This window comes from Hermetia illucens, chromosome 5 (assembly GCF_905115235.1).
Source record: "Hermetia illucens chromosome 5, iHerIll2.2.curated.20191125, whole genome shotgun sequence".
NCBI classification, from domain to species: Eukaryota; Metazoa; Arthropoda; class Insecta; order Diptera; family Stratiomyidae; genus Hermetia; species Hermetia illucens.
The window spans coordinates 90,967,597-90,990,405 of record NC_051853.1 but is presented as its reverse complement, the minus strand read 5'-3'; the positions used below and the strand labels follow the sequence as shown (position 1 = coordinate 90,990,405).

General features: G+C 43.0%; 1 protein-coding gene across 1 annotated transcript; it reads left to right on the top strand.

The window, feature by feature from the left end:
• The first annotated feature begins 117 nt into the window (after nucleotides 1–117).
• LOC119657521 lies at nucleotides 118–16,510 on the top strand. The gene is made up of 3 exons (XM_038064463.1): nucleotides 118–709; nucleotides 14,743–15,613; nucleotides 15,873–16,510. Exons 1-3 carry the CDS (start codon nucleotides 245–247, stop codon nucleotides 16,280–16,282), a joined length of 1,746 nt encoding a protein of 581 aa, XP_037920391.1. The 5' UTR covers nucleotides 118–244; the 3' UTR covers nucleotides 16,283–16,510.
• Nucleotides 16,511–22,809: the final 6,299 nt, after the last annotated feature.

Genomic DNA, 22,809 nt, shown 5'->3' with positions numbered 1-22,809 from the left:
AACATGTCTAGGTACCTTTTCAACATTTATTTGAAAATACTTTTTTCAAGATGGCAATGCCAGATAATTTTTCACCACAAGTTAAAATCATGCGTATTAGCCCAGGTGTCAAAAAATTGTTTGACAACAAACTGTCAAATCTGTTTCTATTACCTTCGGCGCTATTTCTGTCCTAGTACGGTGTATTTTTAGAATCTTGTGGATTCCCGGTGAATAATTGCGCAAAAACTCATTGGGTGGGAAAATGGAACCTTCGGTTGATTGGCAAAATTCCTGTCGCAACATCAAATCCCGCGGTCAATACATTCTGGAGTCGGAGAAATGGGCGGATTGTCGGTTTCTGGTAGGGACGGAACCAAATCAGCAAGTCCTCTCGGGTCATAAGTTAATCCTTGCTATGTCATCGCCTGTATTTGAAAGGATGTTTTACGGTAACTTGCCCGACAAGACCGATCCGATCCTCATCCCTGACGTACAGCCCGATGCATTCCGCGCTATGATGGAGTATATCTACACGGACGAGATAAATATCAGCTCCTTCGATAAAGCATGTGAACTGTGCTACGTCGCCAAGAAGTATTTACTTCCCCATGTGGTGGAGCAATGCACGCAGTTCTTGTGGCGAGATCTGAGTCCAAAGAACGCATGCAGAGCGTATGAATTTGCAAAGTTATTTGAGGAGCCGCGGCTTATGCAGAGGTGCATGCAAGTAAGTATCCTTTATATGCTTCCAAAAATGCTTCTTTTTAAAGTATAAGCATCTGACAGTCTATTTTCTCATGCAAACAGTTCCGAGATAGTGAGTTTCTAATCCTCATTTTTTACGATTTTTTATATCACAGAGTTTTGCCATAAAATGTCATTTTCGACCCAATGTACTTGAAAGCCGTTTGTAATAAGAAACATCTTTACTCTAATTGTAAACTAAATAATAGCATTCATCATTATTAGCAATCTACTATTACTTGCAGACACTTTCCTGAAAGTAGAACTTGTTTAACTCTCTACCGAAGTGATCTACTCCCTAAATTTTAGTTAATTGGTATTGGGTTTAATAGAGCAGTCACTTGGTAGAACAGGGGACAAAGCAGTGACAAAGATAATGTCTATAATACATAATGACTGCGACCGTGGTGAACTATGCACCAAGTTTTCCGCACAGCAATCCCCACAGCCCTGAAATTTAGTTCGAACTATAGGACGCAAGCTTTGTGAGGTATAATATAACAAACCTACGACAGCAATGTTTCCAAATCATAGTAGTACTACCGCCGCTGTATGTCACCGAAATCCCCGACATAAATGGAATCGGTGACAGATAGCTTATGCAGTTAATTGCTGCTACAGACATACTACGGACATGACAAACCTTTTTTTTTTTTATGGATGGAGGTGGAAATCTTAGGAAGACGCTGCTGCGCCAGGTTGCAGCAGTGTGTGGGATTCACACCCACTAAAACCATCCCCACTCTTCCGCCCCTCCCCGCGGGACCACCGTGAAGTATTACTTCGCGGGGAAGGCTCTGGTTCGTTATACCAGCTCGTCCATGTCACGTCTCCGTCGCGCCGCCTTCCGAGCTCGATCCAACTCCAGGAGTTTTGTCTGCACCACGGCTACTGCCTCATTTACCGCCATCCAGTTTTCCTCCGACTTCAACATCTCTTCCACCAGGTTGGAGGGCTCGATGTCCGCCCCTAAGATGCTGTTCAACCTCCTTTTCTGCTGTAGAAATCTGGGACAATAGAACATAACGTGCTCCGGGTCCTCGAGTGTAGCACCGCATTCAGGACAGTTGGGAGACTCGTCCAACTCGAAGCGATGCAAGTACTTCCTATAGCCACCGTGTCCCGTAAGGAACTGTGTCAGGTGGTAATTCAATTCTCCGTGCTTTCGGTTGACCCATTTCTCGATGCACGGGATCAATGTATGGGTCCACCTGCCCTTGTCGGAGTTATCCCATCGTTGTTGCCACTTGCCACACAACTCTCTCCTGATGGCTTTTCGGAAATCCGCATTCACCTCGGCTGGATTTGCCTTCCGTTTTTCGTAGAGCCAGTGTGCCTCGCTCGCTAGAAGATCTATAGGGATCATTCCTGCGATAACACACACTGCCTCCGTCGACGCCGTCCTAAATGCGCTGCACACCCTTAGCGCAATTGGCCGGTATGCCGAACATATCTTCCTTCGGTTGACCGCGTGGTTCAACGCTCCCGCCCAGACAGGGGCCGCGTATAGCAGGATCGACCTCACCACTCCCGCGATGAGTAGCCTGCGACTATAATTCGGCCCTCCCACGTTAGGCATCATCCTTGCAAGGGATGAGCTGGCATTTGCTGCCTTTTCTCGCGCATAATCCAAGTGTCCCTTGAAACTCAGCTTGGCATCGATCATCACCCCCAGGTATTTGACAACCGATTTTGAGACGACCTCACGATTACCAACCCGGATGGTAACCGTGTTGTTCTTCCTACGGTTGGTAATGAGGACCGCCTCCGTCTTTTCGTCCGCCAGGTCCAGCTTGGCCATTCGTAACCATGACTTGATGGTATGAATGGCTTCATTTGCATAAAGCTCCACGTCCTCGGGATGCTTTGCAATTGCAATTACCGCCAAGTCGTCCGCAAAACTAATCAGCGTTGTATCCTTCGGCACGCGAAGGCCAAGCACTCCGTCGTACATTATGTTCCACAGCAGCGGTCCCAATACAGAACCTTGAGGCACACCTGCTGTCACAATGTACTCCTTCGGCCCGTCGTCCGTCTCGTACCAGAGAAGTCTATCCGAAAAGTAACTCTCGATGAGCCGAGCCAAGTAGCTAGGAACACCCAGTTTGGCCAAAACGCCCTTAATCCAGCCCCAGTTGGCTGAGTTAAAAGCATTTTTGACGTCCAGCGTCACCAGAGCACAGCATTTGCCCATGGCCATCGCATTTCGAGCCAATTCCACGACCTTTGCTACTGCATCGACCGTAGAACGGGCTCGCCGAAACCCATATTGCCGCTCTGAAAGACCACCCGCAAGCTCGATGAACGGGAGCAGCCTGTTGTATATCACCCTCTCCAACATCTTCCCCATGGTGTCTAAGAGACAAATAGGGCGATATGAAGAGGGCACGCCGGGTGGTTTTCGAGGCTTCGGTAGCAAGACCAGTTTCTGCCTCTTCCACTGGGCGGGAAACACTCCTTCCGCCATGCACGATTCGAATGTGCTTGCGAACCACCTTGGTCTGGCCTTGACTGCCACCTTCAGAGCCCTGTTCGGAATTCCGTCCAATCCCGGAGCCTTGCTGTCCCCAATACGTCTGCAGATTTCCCAAAGTTCCTCTTCAGTAACATCAGGGATCGAGAAGACGTCCTGCTGAGCTGCCAGTTGGGGTTCTCTTTCGTCCTGCTCCTGCTGCGGGAAAAGAGTTGTAATTATTTGCAACAAGAGCCGTGGGCATGTCACCTGAGGTGATTTTCGCCCGCGGATCTTCTTCATTACAACTTGGTAGGCTGTACCCCACGGATTCTTATTAGCCTCCATGCAGAGCTTCTGGTAGCATTCCCGCTTGCTTCTCCGAATGGCCTTCTTAAGGTTGCTTCGCAGATCCCTGTATTCCTCCTCACGCTCCTGGTGCTCCGGCCTTCCTCTTGTCCTGTGGGAAAGTCTCCTCGCTCGGAAACAAGAGGATCTCAAGGCAGCGATCTCCGAGTTCCACCAGTAGTTTGGCCTCTTGCCGTGGTGCAAACGTCGTCGTGGCATCGTAGCGTCGCATGCTTCGGTTACACGCTGAGACAGCTGTGTGACCCTTTCCACCGCTGTTCCATCCGGATCATGGGCTCCCTCCAATGCGGCCAGGAATGTCTCCTCGTCGAAAGCTCCGATAGACCAGCCAACCGCCTTAGCCTTTCCACCTCCAGAGCGTCGTTGACTGCTTCCCCGGTTCCCAATGTGGAGGAAGATGGCCTGGTGGTCACTGTGGGTGTAGTGTTCACTCACTTGCCAAGCCATCCCCCTCACCAGTGAAGTGCTAACAAATGTTAGGTCAACGATCGAACCCGACCCTCTTTCTCGAAAGGTGGGCACGCATCCAACGTTGGCCAGCACGATGTCCAGCTCCGCAAATGACTCCAACAGAATTTGACCTCTGGTGTTCGTCGATCGGCTTCCCCACTCCAGGTCCCACGCGTTGAAATCGCCCGCAATGATTTTAGGGCTGCGGCCTCTAGCATCCAACACCAGACTGTCTAACATCTCCTCATATTGTGCTAAGGTTGCACTAGGAGGAGCGTAGCAGCTGTAAATATGGACACCGTTGACCTTCGTCCTTATAAAACCGGCTGCCGGGGGGGGCCATGACTTCCTGAATGGCCTGTCTTCCGCACGCCCAGATTGCGGCGTTGCCAGACGCATCCACCGCCCAAGTCGCACCGCCGTAGTTTCTGTATGGCTCGCAAATAACCGCGAGATCGACATTCGACTCTCGAATGGTTTGCGAGAGCAGGTCCTGAGCTGCCTCACAGTGATTGAGATTGATTTGTATCAATCTCATTTTCCTGTGCGGTTCAGCTCCCTCCTATATACCGGACATCTGCTGCTTCCCGCAATATGCCGGCCGTCCACGCCCTCTTTCCCACTACATAACATACACCGTGGATCTCCGGTGCAATCTTTGATGAGGTGGCCCTCTTCCCCACACTTCCTGCAACTCCTCGACCTATCATGCTGGCTAGTGCATGCCGCCGCAAAATGGCCGAAATCGAGGCATCTGAAGCATCTCTTTAGAGAGATTTGTTCCCTGAGCCTGCACACGACCCAACCTACTCTTACCTTGCCCGCGGTAATCAACTTAATAGCTGATTCCGCCGGCAAACTAATAATAGCGGTCTGTGTGCCACCATATGCCTTCTTCATCCTTTTTATGGCACTCTGGTCTATATCGCCAAGGTTGAACTGCTGCTTTAGCGCAGCACAGATGTCCTCCCGTGAGGTGACTTCATCTAGGTCCTTGCACTCAACCACTATCTCCTGTTTCCGAGCTCTTACCTCAGCTTCCTCTCCAAGTACACTTTCCACCTTCCCGCGGAAGTTATCGGCCGACTTGTCGGCGGATTTACTTAACTCCAGCATCAGATCCCCTTTCTGTGTTCGCCTAATACGGCTCACATTATCCCCCAAATCCTTCAATTCCGGGTCTGACTTCACCTTTCGCAGGATGTCGGCATAGGACATATTTCCCTTCTTGGAAATAATTATTATTTCCGGGCGGAGCTTCTTTTTGTCCTTTTTCCTCTTGTTGCTCACCTTAGTCCATTGTTCGGGCCTCCGGGCGTTGGTTTCTTCCACTTTTGTAGGTGTTGTGGCTGCAATCGTGAGATTACCGACTTTCGCGGGTACTCTCGCCGACTCCGCCTTCTTTGGTGAAGAGGCTTTTTTCTTCTTCGGGGCTTGCTGTGGTCCAAGAGGCTCGCTGGTACCGTCTCTAGCCCGTTTTCCTGTCTTCCCGCCTGCTTTATCACGGGGAGGCGTCACCTGCGTTTCCCTTGTGACCTTGCCAACTGACGCTTGGGAATTCTTTTCTTCGAGTGCCCTGATATAAGACAATTTAATGCCTCTTATCAAGGCTCGAATATTTTGATGGATATTCCGCCTCTCCTTGATGAACTCACACAGTTCATTTATTCGTTCCCCAAGTGTAACGAACGCCATTCCGGTATGTTCCCGTTTGCTTTCGCGCCTTGCGCCACAAGGAATGATCTCGATTAAGGGACTATTCGTATTTCTTTCAGAGTCCCGCGACGAATCTCGACTACCAAAAAGAACCATTGTTCTCGGTGGTGATCTCCCAAGCTTCGAACTCCTAAAGGGATCCGGTGTGGACCTAATTTCCACTCCACCATTATCTCTTGTAGCATTAGATGCCACAGTAGCCAAGTTTCCCACTACTGAGGCACTGCGGTCGTTGGATATCGACGGCCGGGAGCCCGCTTGCTCACTCCCAAAAACCGCCGGCACTGGGTTTCCGAAGCCCTGCACCGTAAAAAAACTACTTTTCTCCTCTTCCATATTTGGTTTAATTTCTGGGTGTCCTTCCCATAGCCAATTTTTATCCACGGGTGGACGTTTACTTCCCACCTACCCGGCCTGCGCATAAGCATGCCCATACACGCACATCTCCGGATGCGTGCATATGCATGCCCATGACACATTCGCCGAGCATTCCCTTATCCGCACGAAGGGACGCGCCTGATGGGAGATTTGGCAACTCCGCACAGGGGACATGACAAACCGGGAATTGCGGTAAGACAGAGACCGTTGGCAGCCCGACGATGTGATAGGATGGTGGTAGGGTGCTTCCCCGCCGTTTTTTGATGCACACGCAGTGTAATCAGGTCCGGCGCTCCACCTCCCTAACAAAATATTTCACGAGATGCCCGGCACAGCCCCTAGCGGTGGCCAGGCTCGCGACAGCTTCAGCACAGCGGAGCAGACAATACCGCCTCCAATTGATCGCCACACTCTTCGGCACTCGACGGTAGGAAGGTTGAATCGCTGGAGACCTCGCTCACGATGGGTCTGTAAGTTAGACGAGAAGAAGAACGGGGTGGAGGGTTCGGTCTCCGAGAAGTTCCAAAACTTCCGGCTGCCTGACGAAGCTACGGTGTTGATATGTTGTCGTAGCAGTGCTCTCTTCAGTGGAATGCTCATTCCTGCTCCTACTCGGGAGTTAAATGGTACTTCCGCTGAAATGGCCGAAAAGGCGACACTACCTTCCTTTGCTTGCTTGTGAAGAGTGGCCATTTGCCCTATCGGGAATTTGGGCACGGGTCCAGCCGGCCTGGACACAGCCTCCCCCTCATTCTCTCCCTTGGAAATTCTTTCCGTTGATAAGGAGCAGAATTGGCGGCACGTAGGACAAAGTGGTTGTTGTTTCAACCACTCACGGAGACATAAGAAATGCAGTCGGTATTCACGACTGGCTAATCTGTTAGGGGAGTTTGATTGCTTGACAGCTTTGTTACAAACGTGATGCAACAGCCTACTCTCATCGTAACACGATTATAGCGACGATTGATGGCCAGCTGCTACAAATTGCAGCCGACTTAGTTGACAAGGTCTGCGGCGCGTTTCTTTCAGTAGCATACATTGCAGAAGCAATGTCAGGCATACCAACATCCTCGGCTTCAGCAGCAGAAACACGCTTCACACAGTTAATTCTATAATTATTAAGCCAACTTGCAGAGCTGCAATCGGAAATATGCTTCATTTGAACCGAGTACTGTATGATTCAGCTTTTTAGGCGCGATACTATGGCTATGCAAAACGATAATCATCATGATCAACGGTGAAACAACCGGTATCCTGTCTAGGCCTGCCTTAATAAGGAACTCCAGACATCCCAGTTTTGCGCCGAGGTCCACCAATTCGATATCCCTAAAAGCTGTCTTGTGTCTTGTGTGTCTTGTGTCCTTTGCGATCGCTCCATCTTAGGCAGGGTCTGCCTCGTCTTCTTTTTCTACCATAGATATTGCCCTTATAGACTTTCCGGGTGGGATCATTCTCATCCATACGGATTGAGTGGCCCGCCCACCGTAACCTAGTCATGGTATCGCTCATAGATTACGGGCTACGGAATCGTCCATCCTCATGTAGGGGGCCAAAAATTCTTCGGAGGATTTTTCTCTCGAACGCGGCCAAATTTTTCTTGCTAAGAACCCAAGTTTCCGAGGAAAACATGAGGATTGGCAAAATCATAGTCTTGTACAGTAAGAGCTTTGACCCTATGGTGAGACGTTTCGAGCGGAACAGTTGTAAGCTGAAATAGACTCTGTTGGCTGACAACAACCGTGCGCGGATTTCATCATCGTAGCTGTTATCGGTTGTGATTTTCGACCCTAGATAGGAGAAATTGTCAACGGTCTCAAAGTTGTATTCTCCTATCCTTATTCTTCCTGTTTGACCAGTGCGGTTTGATGTTGTTGGTTGGTTCGTCTTCGGTGCTGACGTTGCCCCCATATATTTTTTCTTGCCTTCATTGACTGGACTTAAAGAGATTAAAGAGGACGCATGATAGGGCATCTCCTTGTCGTAGACCGTTGTTGATGTCGAATGGTCTTGGGAGTGATCCTGCTGCTTTTATCTGGCCTCGCACATTGGTCAGGGTCAGCCTAGTCAGTCTTACCAATTTCGGCGGGATACCGAATTCTCTTATGGGCGTGTACAGTTTTACCTTGGCTATGCTATCATAGGCGGCTGGCTTTAAAGTCGATGAATAGATGGTGCAACTGGTGTCCATATTCCAACAGTTTTTCCATCGCTTGCCGCAGAGAGAAGATCTGATCTGTTGCTGATTTGCCTGGAGTGAAGCCTCTTTGGTATGGGCCAATGATGTTCCGGCGGAGAATATCTTATAGATGGTATTCAGCAACATGATACCTCTATAATTGCTGCACTGTGTGATATCTCCCTTTTTATGTATGAGACAGATTATGCCTCGTTGCCAATCGTCAGGCATTGATTCGCTGTCCCATACCTTGAGCACAAGTTGGTGAACCACTTGGTGTAACTGGTCGCCTCCATATTTAACCAATTCGGCTGTAATTCCATCGGCTTCTGCAAAACGATACTAGTAACAACTAGCGATTTTAGCTAGAAATGATTGAAGGTTTTCTTGGTCAGTTTATTTTTGATCGGTTGAAATTTGTTGACGATGCACAGTAGTTTAAACGTTAAATGTAGCGGGAAGAAAATCCTAACTTCACAATTGTTGCAATTGGAGGTCTGAAATTTTGCACAAAGTTCCATTTTACTGTAAAACAGTAATCGATTAAAAAACTAGGAGTGGTTACGTATCTAGCACGAAGAAAGTACGATTTAGTACTTTTATTTTAAAAGGTAAGTACTTAAAACAAAGGTGTGGAGTATCGTTCAAATATATATCAAAAACTATTCTGTCAGAAAAGCAAAAGAAAAGAAAGAAAGTATTTAAAAGTCGCTATCTAGAGTGGCATCATTATCATTTTACTGTAGGCTTTCTATCTCTGGCATCCATGGAATCACTAGCAAAACTATAATTTCTGCACATAATGAATGAGAGTTCTGTCTGCGAAATGTAGGTTTTCTTGAAAGAGAAGACACTAAAGCATCCAACGATAATAGCAACATATGAAACAAATTCTCCAGCAACTTACAATTAAGTCAACGAACTGGTTGAATTTTCGTAAGTATATGTGCTCATTTGTAAATCAACACTTCCTTAAAAACCAGAGGTTAAGTGAACAAAGCCCTGTTGAAATTCAAGGAAATAATGACCGTGGTTGCATTATTTGCTGCTATGTATCGTCAATCTTCCAAAAAATAGCACACCGCATACAATACAGCAGCTGGTCCAAGTAAAGCAGAAGTTGGGAAAAAAATGACAGACTCACAGATCTCTAGCGCTAAAAAACAATTGGCCAGAGCAAGTCAATGGCTTCATGAAGGCGGTACGTATCAATGGGAACAGAAGTTACAAAGTTACGCGGTTTCTCGCCTACTAAGTTAACTGATTTTTGCCTGTGGAAAGCTGCAAGAAAGCTGAAAAGACCTGCTCAATGCGAATTGCCACTGTGAACTGCAGACCGCGGCTGTGTAAGAAGTGGTACCAAAGAAGGAGCGGCATTTGCAAAACACCGAACAAGTTGCACGAGTATTTAAAAAATAAGTAAGCCCAAAGCAAATTCCAGGACATGACCTAATGACGGGACAAATGTTGCAGGATCCTTCAGGTATCGCAATCACTCACGTTGTAATGTTGTTATGACAGATACTGCCGCGTGCACGCAGCAACTCGCAGTCATGTACTCGAAAACCCGTGGGCGCACATCAATGCAGTGCAACACACACAGAACTAACATCAGCCCTTATGCGCGGAATTTTGCTCGTACAACTCCCGTCGCGGTCGAAGATGTGCAAGACAGTTTCGTTTTAAAGAATGCGCTGGGAGTTGAATCTGCTGTCTATAGACTTCTTGTTTGCTACCTATCCTCTCAAAGGTGTTCGAAGAACTACTACTTTCAAAAATCTCATCACATCTAGTGAAAAACAAAGTAATTCCTCAGTACCTGTCAGGCTTTCGATACGAGTATGGTATAATCGAATAAGTTCAATTTTCCTTTGTAGCGCAAATTCAGGGTGAAATACAAATGCTTTACACTTGCACTTGCCATTTCTGTACGCAATGTGCAAAATATATTCGAAGAATCTAATGCATTCATGCAACGTAGATCGACCATGTTGAAAACAAGAGGTTGCAACTTATAATTTAGCTAATTCGTCTAAGTCGTTTATCATTTTTGGGTTTGTGTTGCATATTTCATATACTTGAGACTTAAATACTTGCCCTTTTTCTTAAATAAAATTTTGATGTCTCTACAGAAATGAGAACAGCCAAGGATTTTGTCAAATAATTTTGAAATTTCCCTGAAGCTGTAAAGGAACAATGAAAGCTGCAAATATAATAAATGTTCGTCGGATTTATCTGAACTGTTACCTCGCTATTTTTATTTGTAGTTTGTATGGCTCACTGCTTCTATCACATCTCTATTTATACGTCATAATTAGTTCACGGTTCTTTCTTTGCTGTATAACTTCCTTTCGTACCCCAATATCCATATGGTCAACTACGCTGAAACATCAGTAATGGATATTGTTTCCGGATAGCATTTTTCCTTTGTTGCCAATATGCTGTGATATGATGGATAAATGTTTGCCATAGGACTTTTAGAATATAGGAACTTCTAGTAAATCCACCGTCAATATTCAAAGCAAGCGCTTTCCTTCTATGTATTTTCTAGGCAACTTTGGAGAAGCATGCACCACCTTTTTTTATTTTGGAAGCTCTCGCCGGTGAGGTTTGCAAATAATCTACAATTTGTGCAGCATCCCTCTTTCCAGGTTTGTAACAACTGACTGGAGCTGCCAACGTAAGTTCTTCGTTGAATGTGGCGTTGACGAGTGAAGATACGGATGGAAGGCCTTTGCAGGCCGCCCTGAAGTGGAGCTACTTAGTCCATCAATGTCAATATTATCAGAATTTCCCAAATTCCGAGGGGAACTAATTACACCGTCAAACCATTCTTTATTATGAGCCTTGAAAACATATTTGGTTTTGTTTGCAGTAGACTATTTTCTTGACGAGGCGAATGTGAAATTCCCAACTTTTTTTTTTTAGTGAATTATTATATTCGATGGCAGTGTGTTCATCAGACCCAAGAATAAGGAATACGTGATTAATCACGGTAAAAGCTTTTTGTTTGGCTCTGATTTCCTCGTACCGAAAATTATAGAGTACCCTTTTTGAAACGGCCGTTTTCGTTTAAAGGCCAATAATTTATGAATGGGGAATGCTGGCTGCCAACTGAAAAAAATCAAAAGTGATCATTTAACTCTTTCCAAATAACCTAACAACGCTGTAAATGCTGGTGAAAAATGGGGTTCCGAAATTAAAGTGGCATAGAATTACATCTTTTAGGTACTGTTACGTACGCCCACATAAGGTAACAGTTCTAGAATTGTTTTTAGGGATATGAGGGAGTCATGAGTCCGCCATTCATTTGATAGGGGACAGGGCCAGAAACTGAGGAAGAAAGTTTCTTCCCAATTGATCCGGTCTGTCATTCACGTGATAGCCCCCCTTATATCCTTAAAGGGTGACGTATTATGAATTATATATAAGGGTGCAAATAACACCCAGTAACCACTTCGGTGTTGATGCTCCCAGGGCAGAGGTAGAGGCAGCATCTGATGAGTTGTCTCGGCCCTGAACGAAATCGTAAGTCGTCTTTTTTTTTTAATTTTGGGTTCCAGCCCATAACAGTGGGGTCCGTGGACCAGAAATCGAGAAAGAAAGTTTCTTTCTAATTGTTCCTTTTCGCCATCAAGTGGATGTCGGACTCGGGACTCCCTCATATTCCTAACAAATAATTTTAGTATAATATATTATTACAGCATTAAAGAAGCCCACTTCGACTGCACAAAAAAATACAAACGTACAAATACAAAGCAGCAAACTACTGATGAAGGATGTAAGTAGCTTCCGAAATAAGTATTACTTGTAAAGTATAAGCGTTTAAGTCCTAAGCAGACTTTACAAGCATTGGAGACGATAACTAGTCTTTAATTAAAAATTTTGTATCATAATTCAAAATTCCAATAATAACAAAAAAAGATTGAGAAGATTACACTTTTTTGTTGTTAAAAAAAACTCATTACTTAGAAAAACCACCTTAATTACTATAAAAATAATAAAGTAGAAGTGTAATCTTATCGGCAGCAAAATAAATAACTAAAAGAATTATCATTATCCGAAAAGTAGTGTTGGTTGATATTTCGGCAGCGGATCCAAGTGGTAGTCGGAGGGTGCTACGGATGCAGCAGAATTACCCAGCCTAGCTCTGCCAGCTTCCGATGCGTCTCCAAAGTAGCATCAGGCCTGTCATTATCATGAATTAATATGATGTACTTCCTATTAACCATGGTCGGCACCTTTCCTTGGAGAACTGTGTTTAAATCATTTAACTGCTGCTAGTACCTCTTTGAATTTAGCTTTTCATCCGGTTTCAGCAGTTCGCAATGTAGCGGTTGTCGAATGTCCCACCATATACACAGCATCCTGTTCTTTAAGTTCAAGTTCGCTTTAGCGGTGGAGGTGGCAGTTTTTCCTGGTTGGCAATATGCCTTTCTCTTTACGATGTTTTTGTAGGTAATTCACTTTTCATCTCCAGTTATGATCCGGTGCAAGAAAGGTTCGATTTTTTGTGTTGGCTCGATGATTCAAATTTTACTTATTTTACTTTAGCTTTATCAATAGCAATCATTACACGATCCCGACTCACTTAAAACTAATATGAATCATCTTCTCTTTAGTTCTTTTGATAGGTCAGGTCAGTATGTATACATTTAATGACAAAATATGTGTCAAATGGATTTTCACATAGCTGTTAAAATTTGTTGTAACCAAAACGGACAGAATTTTCCGGTAGACTCAATATATAGGCGTTGCAATCGAAGATTCACTCCTAACCTTTACCTTAGATTTAGTTATTTTTTTACTCGATTTCCATTTCTCCTGCCCTCTCCGCTTATATGCGAAAAAAGTCGGGATACCGGAAGCTTCGGGTATAAAGGTTTTGTGTTCACTTTATGTGAGGAATTGAAAATATTTCTTCATTAATTGCTAAAGTGCAGATGTACGTTTGTACATACATATCAAAGATATAAATATTGTCCTAATCTTAAATAAACGTCGACCATCCAAATTGATCTAACGCATCTTCAGGCATTTCCATTTTACTCTGTGCACAAAAGCATACATATCATATATGTACTTAAAGTAAATACCACTGGCGCTAACGAACACACATGTCTTCCTATTGGATATTATTATTAGTACTGGATCAGGGACTTGAAGTGTGTTAGAGCACTTCATTCAAGACCGTAGCGGTCCATTACAGTAACACTGTAGGAGGCAATCTAGTCAGCATTGCGCTCGCCCGAGATTATTATCCTGATTTGACCCAGGTACTCATTCACATCTGTATCGACTGGTACCCCACGCCAAATCACGATACAAATCCCACTGCCACCAGTGAGATTTGAACCGCGACCTTCCGTACAACAGCCTTGTGCTCTAACCACTCAGCTATTCGGACACTATCTCTAAATTTTATTAACACATACATATACAAAAACATGTCTCTCTCCAGTAATTCATACTCATATACAAATAACTAAAGGAAGCTAGACCCCATAGACCCCGCCTTTCATATAAGTTCACTTTATATGATGATGACGTCATGCACTTTCTAGAATGCAATAAATATATGTGAAATGCAAAATTTGATCTCCTATAACTTTGTTGATAATAATTTGATTTGATTCAAACAAAGTTATGTCGTATATTATCGTTTATAACGATGCTAAATCTTGTACTTCAAGGATGAAAATGTGTGTAAGTTTCTAAAATATAGCAGTATTCTATAGTTAATTTTATTTGAGCAGATATCGGAATGGAATGTACTTTGAGGTCTAGATTTCGTATGGATGCACCATTGTGAGCTCGGCTGGATAGGTTCAGTTTCGGAAAGTGCTAATGTAGCCCTTTCATTTGATACCCCACACCATATTCTGTGAAAATAAATGTGCATCCTCTCTCGCATGTATGTGACTCAAGTGGCTAGAGTGCTGGGCTGTTGTAGCTGAAGGTCGCGGTTCAAATCTCACTGGTGGTAAAGGGATTTGTTATCGTGACTAGATACCAGGTCGGCTCAGATGTGAATAAGTACCTGAGTCCAATCAGAGTAATAATCTTGGGCGAGCGCAATGCTAACCACATTGTCTTCTACAATGCACTGTAGTGTACCGTTACAGTCTTGAATGAAGTGCTCTAATATACTTCAAGGCCCTGATCCAATTGGATTGCCGCGCTAACGATTATTATTATGTCGGCTTGATGGGGAGCCCCTCTCAAACTCAAACCAGAATGGCGGCACTTAGTATATGTAAAAGAATTTACAGGTCACACTTCACCAAATTTCGTAACAATTGGCTCAGCCATTTCCGAATGAATCGGTGGTGATCGACAGACAGAGAATGAATCGAGTTTAATAATTGTTTCAAACAAAACCTTAAAAATGAATTATATGCTGTAGCAGTTCTTAGTAACATTAGATAATATTCATTTACTAATCATTTCGCAATATTTTAAATATCTTTCACAGATCATAACAACAAAAACCAAGGACGTACTTACAGATCCAAGTTTTGGTGACATTGAACTAACAACTTTACTTGCAATATTTGATCAAGATATCCTGAACATAGATTCGGAATTGGCTCTTTTCTCTGCTCTTGAAACGTATGCTACTGATCGTGGATATGGCGGAAGCAAGTTGAAATCACGTGAGCCCTCACAAGTACCAGAAGATAATGTAGACGTGGAAGAATTGCCAGAGGTAAATGATGTTAAACAACGAGAGCAATCACAAGAGCCAGCAGCAAATAATGACGCTGGTGAGGGTACTTCAAAGCAGAATAGTAACGATAATGAATTGGAAGTCAGCGATGAAATGAAACTGCTAGAGCAGATGCTTATTAAGGAAGCTCTCAAGAAAATCAGATTCCTTACATTGACTCCACAACAGTTCGCCGAAGGTCCAGCTCGATCAAATCTACTAACACAAGATGAGTCTCTGGCAATTTTTATTAACATCTCCAGTTCAAGTGATTATCCTATGCCAGAGGGATTTTGTGTGAGTCGTCAGAAAAGGAATCGCAGTTGTGGCTACGAGGACATCCAGAATACACCTTCGAGGCCTTCTGATGTTATTCCTGGATTTGAGAATTACAACTTTTCTTTTCCGCGTAATGACTGCTTGGTTCGTTCCCCTCCAATTGCGGTGAATCAAAACGCAATGGCGGCATATGGAAATTGCAGTGGACACAACCCAGAGTCCGAAGGGGTTAATATAACGATGGAAGCGAGAAAGTTTTATTGCGTTCGAACGATACGACAACAAATCGATTATCGAAATACAAGTGTAACCGAGTGTTCACTCACTTTCCATGTTGACAAGAATATTTTAATTACAGGTGAGGTTCGTGGTGTTGATATGTGGATTTTTTAAGAACTAAGCTGATTATTTATGTTTGACTTGTTTTTTGCTGAGATTTGTTTGATTTGAAATAGTTTAGATCTAGTGAAGTGTAACAAAATCCTAAAAGACATTTGCCGAATCTTCAATTTAAATTCAACTACTAAAACTACTAAATGAAAATTAGACCTTCGTTAATTTGATTTATTCTAGACAATCTGTTAATCTGGTTTCGTACGTATTTTCCTCTTCCGCAGGTGTTCAAGTGCCCACACAAGTGTTGTGCGGTGAACTTATGAGTTCGGAAGGATTTACCGAACGTTATTCGGAAATTTTGTACGCGCATTTACTTGACGCGCAGGGTTCCCGTCTGACATATACGCATTGTACATCACGTGTTCGCTATGACTCGCTGTTGGAAATTTCATTTGATCGTCCTGTTTTCATTCAACGACAAAAAATGTATAAGATTGGCGTGGTTTTCAACAAGGTGGGCTGGTACCCCATGTACAATTGTTACCCGGAAGTAACATGCGATGGTGTTACCTTCATATTCAATGTTGGTTCACCGCATGAATCTTTACGAGATGGATTGATCAGAGCTATAGTCTTTTTGCACCCATTCGCGCCGCCTTCGCCATATAATTATCCGGCAGTCGAAATGTAGACAGACTAGTGCAGAGCAATTGTAAGTGGTATTTAAATGATAAATTGTATTTCAAAATTATGTATTTTGCGGAATGCAAAGTTTAAATAAATTGCTTAAATTGGCAAATACGTATACAGCACTTAGCTTAAGTGCATGTGGTAGTCAATTCAATCTTATCATGACTAAAAATTTATAAAAAATCGAAATAAATTATTATATCCATTAATAAACAATACATCAAAAAGCGTCCACTGTTTTCACCTTTTATAAAAATGATTTCACATTGCATCTTGAAACATGGGGGAAGGTTGGAAATTAACCAGGTTATTGAGATATTGTGTGTATAATATTTTGAAGGTTACTAAAATCGATTCGATGCCTGTCTGTCCCTCAGCTCGCCTGTCTGTAGGTCCGTCTGTCACACTGGATTGACTCCGACACGGCTGGAGCTATCGTCACGAAATATGTTGAGAATATGTGGTCTGTGAACGAGTTACTTCTTTTTGTGTTTGTTTTATAAGGGGGAGGTCCCCATATATGCAAGAAAAGGTATAGCAAAATATTTTTTCACAGAATATAATCACATCAATTTCTGACATTGGGTGAAAAGCAGGAGAGTGAGGACTCAACATGTGTGCTCCAAAAAGTAAAACAAGTCTCGTTCTCGGAACCAATCCAACCGAACCATCTGAAAAAAATCACTGTATTGCACCTATACCAAACACAGGCCTCAAAGTACACCTCATTCCGATATCTGCACAAATAAAGTTAACAATAGCATATTACTATATTGGAGGAGGAGTAGTGCTTTCATGAAAATATTTGTTTATTATGCAGTTGGAAATCGCTCCATCTGAGGCAGCGTCTATCACGTCTTTTTCTACCATAGATATTGCCCTTACAGACTTTTGGGTTGGATCATCCTCACCCAGACGGATTAACTGACCCACCCACCGCAACGTATTGAGGCAGATTTTATTCATAACTATGTGTGCATGAGAATGGACGATTCATTCTCATGAATACATGAAGACTGGCAAGATCAACGTCTTGTATAGAAGGAGCGTTGACCCTATAGTAAGACGTTTCGTGCGGAATAGTTTGTGTGAGCTGAAATAGGCTCTGTTGGCCGTCAACCGCGGTGTGTAGCTGTTATCGGTTAGGACCCTATATGGGAGAAATTATCAACGGTCTCAAAGTTGTAATCTCTTTATCTTTATTGTTCTCATTTGACCAGTGCCATTTGATGCTGTTGCTTTTCTGATTTTTGATACTGATGTTGCCACCATATATTTCGTTTTACCTTCATTAATGTGCAGCCCAAGATCTCGCACCGACTGCTCGATCTGGATGAAGGCACTGTTAAGTGGTGAAATCGAAATGTGTAAAAAGCTAAAACTGAGACAAAATATGAGTTCTATGTCTCTCACTTATTTCGTATTCGGAATGTGCAATGAGAGTTAAAGTGTCTCCTACTCATTGATTATCAATGCGCAATCGGATGAAAACTATGTAATAATTGTCGTGGAAGAGGTTTAGTTAAACGTGTAGGACGAGCATGGTAACACGCAATTAGTAGACGTACTAACTTGTTGCCATAACTTGCAATCCTACACAAATGAGAAAATTGGGAACAGATCTCGACGGAGATCTTCCAATAATACATGTGTGTGGTGAATATGTGTGTGTGAAAACAGGTTTAGCTTGAAACCCTTCCACTTGTCCAGTTTTACGCTTTAAGATAAGAAAGGATCTCAATCGAAGATACGCGGTGAAATAATAAAGTAGAAGATTTTAGAAGATAAAAGATCTCGATCGACTATCGAGCACCAATCAAATAAATAAAGACAAATTGATGGACTCTTTTGTGTTTTAATATTTGTGCGTTGAAATACTTTACAGGCACTTTGTACATTTCGGATTATTGTTCCCATGATGTCAGCGAAAAAATTGTCAGCTTAGGCTAGTAGTGCGGTGGACTTGAAGAGGATGGTGCCTTTCGCATTTACATTAGCATCGCGGGCCACTTTTCGCTTGTCTTAGAACGTTGTGGGTGGTGAATAGTCTCGAGAGTGATCCAGCTACGTTTATCTAGTCTCGCACATTGACCAGGGTTAGCCTAGTCAGTCTTATCAATTTAGTAGGGATACCAAACACTCTTCTGACCATGTACAGTTTTACTCAGTCTATGCTATCATAGGTGGCCTTGATGTCGATGAAAAGTTGCTGCAACAAATAGCCTATTCCAACAGTTTTTCTATCGCTTGCAACAGAGAAAATCTGATCTGTTGCTGATGTGTATGGAGTGAAGCATCTTTAGTGTTAGCATATCCGGCCTAGCAAGGTAGGAGAGAATTCCTTACAGATGGGACTTAGCAATATGATACCTGTTCAATTGCTGCATTGTTTGATATCCCCTTTTTATGTATGGGATACATGGGAATTTCTCGTTGCCAGTCATTAGGCATTGATTCGCTGTCTCAGATCTTGAGCATCAGTTGATGAACCGCTTCATGTAATTGATCGCCTCCATATTTAACCAATTCGGCTGTAATTCCATCGGTTCTGGTTACTTATGATTTTTTTATGAATTGGACGGATTGTTACTTCCATGCTTGGTGGTAACAGCATTTATCCGTCGTCTTCAGTTGGCGGTACAACTCGCTGATAATTTGGTTATTGAGTAGTTCATCAAAATAGTCAACTTAGCGATTCATGTGTGTGTGTGAGAATCGGACTGCCTTCTTTTTCTTCGCAGGATAAGCCTCGAGGTGTATAGGCTTTATCTTGCTGCGCGCCTGGTGGGGGGGTTCACAGATCATATTCACTCTCACCTGGTCAGAGGGAATTCTAGGCGGTGTTGTAATTCGAGCCCAGAGCATTATACCAACGAGCTGGTAATCCCCTGGCCTCCCAATATGTTCTCATCTTCATCAAAGCTGAGAGATGGCGGCGCTCCAACACCTGGTCAATTTAGTTGAAAATTGTCCCGTCTGGAGAGGCCACGTTTGTTTGTGGTTCGCTTTCCCCACTTGTGAGGCTACCGATATATTTTGCTTTTGGTCGACAACTTGTTTCACAGGTTCACTGTTTCGACTATAAGCTCACTGCTCTTGGAGATTTTTGCGCATCTTTTTAGGTCCTTCCCTATAAATTTATGGAAATCAAGATATTTTGCGATGGTCGCGGAGAGAGCTGAAGATGTAGATGGTGGGATGACAAGTAATGGGTCGACATTTTGAAGTGCAGGAGGTACTCTGTTCCTTGGGGATGGGATAAGTTCTCACCTTAGTGTAAGTGCTCTTGAATTGATTTAGCTAGAAGTTGTGAATCTTATTAAGTTTTGGTGCCTTCCAATTAGCGCTTTAAGGGCTCTTCCAACGTCAATTTCAGAAATATTAGGGGTGGTTATTTCGGGGAGGACCTCACATGAAAACATAAGGTATAGAAGGGGAACTGCTTCTAAATTACAGGCTTGGTTGGCTGGGAATACATCTTCAGAAGTCTGGTGCCTGCTCCCGAATGATGTTGCCTTACCGGCCTAATTTGTGTGATTTTTATAGAATTGACTTGAGTTTTGATACCTGAGTAGTTTCGGCTTCAGCACTTCGAAGATTTCTGTGATTGACCTACTATTGGAGAGAGTAGTTTCTAATGATATTTGCAACACATCTTGGCACTCTTGCTGATGCATTTCAAAGATGTGCTTTTGTAACGTGGCAAAATCTCCTTTCTCAACTGAAATGTTGGGTCCAAACACTCAGAAAGATAAAGCCATCCTACGCATACCTCTGTTATTCACTGCAAGATGTTGATTATGAAGACGAATAAATGTATCAAGCGCAACGTCGATCAAGTTATAAAGGAAGTTATCAAGACAAACGATCACCCAAAATTATTAACGGTAGCGTTAATGTTGTCGATTGCCGAAGTAAACTCTAATTTTGGCATCTTTGGGTTAGTGAAGAATCTGTGCATATTCTGTCTTCTGACTACTGGATTTATGTAGTGCCCTACAGGTGGACTATTCAAGTTCCTCCTTTGATCAGCTCGGTTAATAGGAACAATTTATTGTCCAGTTAGAAAGCCAAATACTGTTCTCTCTCACTTGGTACTGGTTGTCAACTCTCTTTTCTTAAATATTACTTCGTTTCAGAAAAAGGGTTCTGAACGGGTTATGGAGTGGATGTCTGTACTCTGCGGGATGACCCTTTGAATCTATTATACGGTAATTGGCGCGGAAGATAAATTTTGATTCATCCAAATTGTACGACGCCTAGGTCTTGCGTCTGAGACTTTTCAGCTTCTTTTAATAGAAAAATCGGTGTGGTATAATCTCACCTTACTTCATGGTGCGACTATTCGACTTAAAAAAAATCTACCTTCCAACCCTGAAAGAGACAATGTGAGACTGCAAATGATTGAATTTGGGGTTGGTTGGCTCACAAATAAAGAAGAATTGAACAAAATATCGAAAAAGGTGATATAATCTCACTTCGTTTTACGGTAATATCTCATGTGTGTGTATGAGGTGGGAGAGAGGTATCCATTGTACTTGTACCGTTAGTGGATGTGATGCTAACCGCTGCAGTTGGAACTACATCAAAAATCTGATGTTTGACGCGTTAATAGGAGGGGGCATTCACATAAAAAGTGTTCCGTGGATACCGCTTCCTTACTACATGATGGAAACGTATCATCTTGTCGAATCCTTGTTCTAAATACTTAGCTAGTGAATTATGGCCAGTCAGAATGCCCACAATACTCCAGCAAATCTTCGTGGTTTGCAACAGCGTAAACTTTGCAGTACGTTGTGGTAGAAAAAGTTCGGTGTGTCTAGCATTGTCATCTATCATTATGGGAAGGTTCTTTCCAGGTAGCATTGGCCAAGCTACTGATACTCCAATTGTTGTTGCCCGGCCGGGCATGGAGAAGAATGAACCCACTTTCCTTAAGATATTTAATATATATATTTAATTTCCTTCTACACCACAGTGATCAGGTTCTCAAAGTTCCACTGTATGGAATTTAGAAATAGAATTCAATCAATTGTCACCAGTTTTGTTTTTGAGCCATCGTTGCATCGATGTATTCTCTTGGGAATTCCCAGCTTTCTCTACCTTTCAGGATAATTTCATATCTTCTACCAAACGGATGCCTGGGGACCCGAGAATCAGAAGCCATTGTAAGATCTAAATTCAGTTCTTCCAATAGCCCTTTCAATGCTCTGTGCCTTTCACTTCTGTTGTTTCCCTATACATCTAAGCGAATCAACCTATGAACTACTTTCATTACAGTGCTGAGCAAACATGGGTATATTGCCGAGAATGTTGCGCGTGTTTACTTTCACCAAGCTTCCCATAGAAGAATTTTGAAACATCATTCGCTCACTGATTCCATTAAGATCCATTACCATTAATTCCAAATGAATCTTTAAGAAAGCTCTGCCTTTGGTTCGCTGGGATATGGGAAGCCATAAACAGCTGTGCAATGTATTTTGCTATGACAGATGCTCCCTTGTGTCGCAGCAATTCGCAACCATGTGCTTGCAACCATGTAAGTGCACATTAGTGCACTGCATCACATGCATGACACTAACATCAGCCCTTATGCGCGGAGTTTCGCTCGTGCAACTCCCGTCACGGCCGAAGATGTGTAAAACTTTTCCGTCTCCATAATATTTCGAAGAATGTGCTGGGAGTTGAGTCTCCTGTGTATAGTTTTCTTGGTCCGCTTGCACAGCCCTGAAGCTGTTAGCCTGCATAGTCCATAAGCTTTACATCTACTTGTTTGTTCCAAAGAAGTTTCTTGTTTAGAATAATTCCCAAATATTTCATTTCTTCGGAGAGTTGAAGGGTTGTACCCCTAATCTCTGAAAGCCCACGACTATTCAGTTTCCTCCATTTTCTAAATAATACTAATGAGGCTTTATCTCTAAGGCACCAACTGTCAATCAAATCAACACCATGTCGTATATTTCTACACTCTCTCAGTTCTTCTCTACATTCTGCGATCCCGACCAATAGCTAGCACAGCCACGTCATCCGCATAAACATGAGCGTGTATTGGCAGATTCTGCAGTTCAGTTAGTAGCGAGTCGATCAACATACTCTTTAGAAGCGGCGGTAGCACATCTCCTTGTGGACAACATTTCGTTGCTTCTATTGTTATCATAGAATGTTTCCCGGTGGCAGCACAAAGCTTTTGGATGTAGCGGAGCGATACGGGGTGGACCGAGCGAGAGTGTAACTTGCCACGAGGCCGACTGGACAGAGCGGGACTACTTCACACCGAGTAATCGTTATCGTATGAAGTAGATCTTGCTTGAATTGGCATTTAGAAAATTGTAAAAAAAAGAGAATTAAGATTTAGCCTTATTCAAGGAGGACCAAAATTAAAAAAATAATTTTAAATTAAATTAAATTTTTAAGTTGTAAATAAATAAATATTAAACATAAAATAAGTGAATTAATTAATTATAAAATGTAATAACATAAACATGTTTTAATACAATTGGTATAGTTATACTATATGGAAAGGCGCGT

Coding starts and splice junctions, on each gene's coding strand:
- LOC119657521 (XM_038064463.1), top strand. CDS start 245: ATGGAACCTTCGGTTGATTGGCAAAATTCCTGTCGCAACATCAAATCC. Junction 710..14,742: donor TTATGCAGAGGTGCATGCAA/GTAAGTATCCTT, acceptor TATCTTTCACAG/ATCATAACAACAAAAACCAA. Junction 15,614..15,872: donor CAAGAATATTTTAATTACAG/GTGAGGTTCGTG, acceptor CCTCTTCCGCAG/GTGTTCAAGTGCCCACACAA.